At 35.7% G+C, this 3,054-nt stretch overlaps 1 protein-coding gene across 2 annotated transcripts in view; it reads right to left on the bottom strand.

Annotated features, from left to right (window-relative positions):
• Nucleotides 1–3,054, bottom strand: part of LOC106536860 (fibronectin type III domain-containing protein 4) — a 26,918-nt gene that overhangs the window by 4,918 nt on the left and 18,946 nt on the right. For both annotated transcript variants that reach the window (XM_014034202.1, XM_014034201.1), the window contains one exon: nt 1,810–1,912. In XM_014034202.1, the coding sequence (XP_013889656.1) occupies nt 1,810–1,912 (103 nt within the window). The remainder of the gene's footprint in view (nt 1–1,809; nt 1,913–3,054) is intronic.

Below are 3,054 nucleotides of genomic sequence, written 5' to 3'. Positions count from 1 at the left end.
CTCCATTGTACAACCATATGAGACCCAGAGGCAGAGTCGATCGCAGCTTCTTCTTTTTTTTCTCCCTCCTCTGCTCTGCGCTCCCTCTGCATGCTGTTACCAGAGCAGGGAGCAGCAGCGGTCAAAATACCTCAGAAACTCGAACAAATAGGCTTTAACAAGGCTTTAATAAGCTAAACAATAGAGGTACATGAGAAAACATGTTCATAACGAACGAAAATAAATAAATAATTAAATACTGTCCATACCGGTCTCAAACCCTGGTCTCCCACTCTCTGGTCCAACACTTTACCCATTGCCCTATTGGAGGCTCGTTATGAAATAAGCTGCGCATTTCACAACAACAACGCGGTGACGGCTTTTTATACTGAGGAGGTGGAGTCTCACCCGGGTGTTGCTAGATAAGAGGCTGAACGCAGGTTCTGGTGGGTTGTCGTACGGCTTGTGACATCATAAAATGAAATAAGTATAAAACTTGTCGTTAATATACATTAAAAATACATTTACTTACAGTAAATATGCCCCTGGGTGCATTTTATTTTTTTGGTCCTAGGACTGTTTTTTTAAGAAGTACATACCCAAAGTTGAGTAAAAAAACCTTTAAAAAGTGAATTTTGCACAATAGGTCCCCTTTAAAGCATAACTGCCTAAGTCATTTGGTGTCCAAATTATGCTATAAGGCTATCTTTATGCAAGGAGTCTGTCAACTGGTGGCTCCTGGGACAAATCGGGTCAATAGGTTTATTCAAACAGGTCCACAAAATTAAATTTGTATTAAACTAGGCACAATTTGATACTACTGTATTTGTGTGTATAATGCATTTCAAGTATAATGTGATTCCACATTCTCTGAGGTTAAACATTGTAAAGAAAATCTAATCCTTGTGTTTAATGCAACGCCTGATTTCATTCAGACTTCAGACTTTTTCAGGCTTTGCGATGTACAATGTGGTGGGAAAACAGATTATTTTGGGGGGGGGGGGGACACACACTTGTGGGTGTGTTTGTGCCTTCAGAGTAGCAGTGCAAGTTTCTGTTAAAAATAAACAATGAAACTAAAATAAATAAATAAAATGATAAAAATAAATAAAAAATTTAAAATTAAGTTAAAAAAGAGTTTTTACTCTGACAACTTGTGTGTGAAAAAAACAACTACCGGTACTGATGTTGTTTTATGCTTTGTAAACATATTCTATATCTACAGTGAGAGGGTGGAGGGAGAAATGATGATTTATCCCCACAACACAATATTTCAGTTATATATGAGAAAATAATAAGATTTATTGTGGTAGTAAATAAGCAGAACATCTGTCAAATATTACTCCTGTGTATGACTCTTCTACTTTACAGATGACGTTTGGCGTAAACTTTGCATTAAACACACAAATATGGTAGTTTTGGCTCACATCTGACAGAATCGACAGCTCTAACTTTCATCATGCATTCAGGTTTGTTAAACGTGGTTAGCTCAGTAAAATGCTAAAAGTATTAAAAAGGTGCTAAAGTTTAGCGTCCTACAAACATTTAGCAAATTTATTCCTGCAAATCTAGTCTAAATTCTAAATTTTACGACCTGGTTTGGAACATTTTTTGAACCAAACTGACTCCAACTTTAGCATGAAATCTGTGTTTGCATTTAACAAGAGTGATTAATAACGAAACAACAGTTTTTAAATATTCGTGTAATTTGAGGTTTTAATATCAAAATAGAAATGAAATCTCTGTTATAGCAAATAGATGTATTTAGGTTACAAATTCCAGATAAGCTGTTTTTTCTTATTGATCCTGAGTGCATTTGTGTTTATTTACGGTGGTCCAGGATTCCAGCTGGATAATGGTCGGTTCTTTCCAGAGTTCTGAAGTGGACTGAACGGCTGGGCTGGCTGTCACCATGAAGCCCCACAGACTGCACCTACAAGTAAAAAATAAAATAAAATAATAATAGGTTAGACAATGCTGCAGCTGCACATTCAGTGACACCCAGAGAGGTTGGCATTATGTGAGACAGTGGCTCAGGAGGCTGAAGTTAATCAGACAAGAGGTGTTTTGGTTTTGGTCCAGAGTCCTAGAGGACACAGGTGCTCCATCAGTCCAACAAAGAAGACTCTAATTATGAGCTGGAGATGGGTTTCAGCCAAATAAGCCAACAACAGAAACCTCATTAGAATAAATCAACAAGTTAGATTGTTTATTTGTCATTTCTAAAGCTTCAAGGTGAGTTTTGTGAAAATAATCAGTTGAACACATGATTATATTTATGTAAAATAAATCTAGAAAAAGAGAAACAAGTCTTTGGGTTGTAGTTAAAGCAGACTGCACAGGTAAATGTACCTGCTTTTACCCTCTCACCTCCTTTCAGAACACAGCAGATTGATTTTAAGTCTTTGTGAAGCTTCAGCGCTTTGCTCAATGACACTTCAAACACATTCAACCTGCAGCTGAAGGACAATCTGTGTCGCCCTGCTGAGCTGGGATGGATTCAGAGAAGTACAACCAGAATGGAGTCACATTGTCTGAGGTGAACCTTTAGCAGTAAAAACAAATAAATCCAGTTAATTTTCACACTCAGAGGTAATTACAGTTGGTAAGAGATGAAAGAAACTATCAGCTCATTAAAAATATTTTATTCACAGATTTTAAACCTTTAAATCGTCTCCTCCATGAATGTGGAGCAAAAACAACTCATGTTGTTAATGGCTAGAGAAAAATAAGCTTCAGTCCTCCAATAGTTTTATTAAACTCAAATTATTAACGAAAAACAGACATTTTGTAAGTATTTTTGATGAATGGAGATATTCGGGATTTTCACTGTAGTTTACTAATTCTATTTACAAACACACAAAAAAATATGCAAAAAGACGGACTCAATTTAAACTTTAGTTTCAAAAAAGTTTAATAAAGCAAGAATTATACATTTTTGCTTAACTTAGAGCATTAAAAACAAGAAACAATGTTCATTTTTGGATTGGAAGTTTTTAAAGGGGCAATATTATGTGTTTCTCAGGCATATATTTAAATACTATACCATAATAAAGTATCTATGTCACCTTCAGT

The sequence above is a fragment of the Austrofundulus limnaeus genome, unplaced genomic scaffold, assembly GCF_001266775.1.
Source record: "Austrofundulus limnaeus strain Quisiro unplaced genomic scaffold, Austrofundulus_limnaeus-1.0 Scaffold2009, whole genome shotgun sequence".
Lineage (NCBI taxonomy): Eukaryota > Metazoa > Chordata > Actinopteri > Cyprinodontiformes > Rivulidae > Austrofundulus > Austrofundulus limnaeus.
The sequence above is the reverse complement of the archived record's forward strand: the minus strand, read 5'-3'. Positions and strand labels throughout refer to the sequence as shown.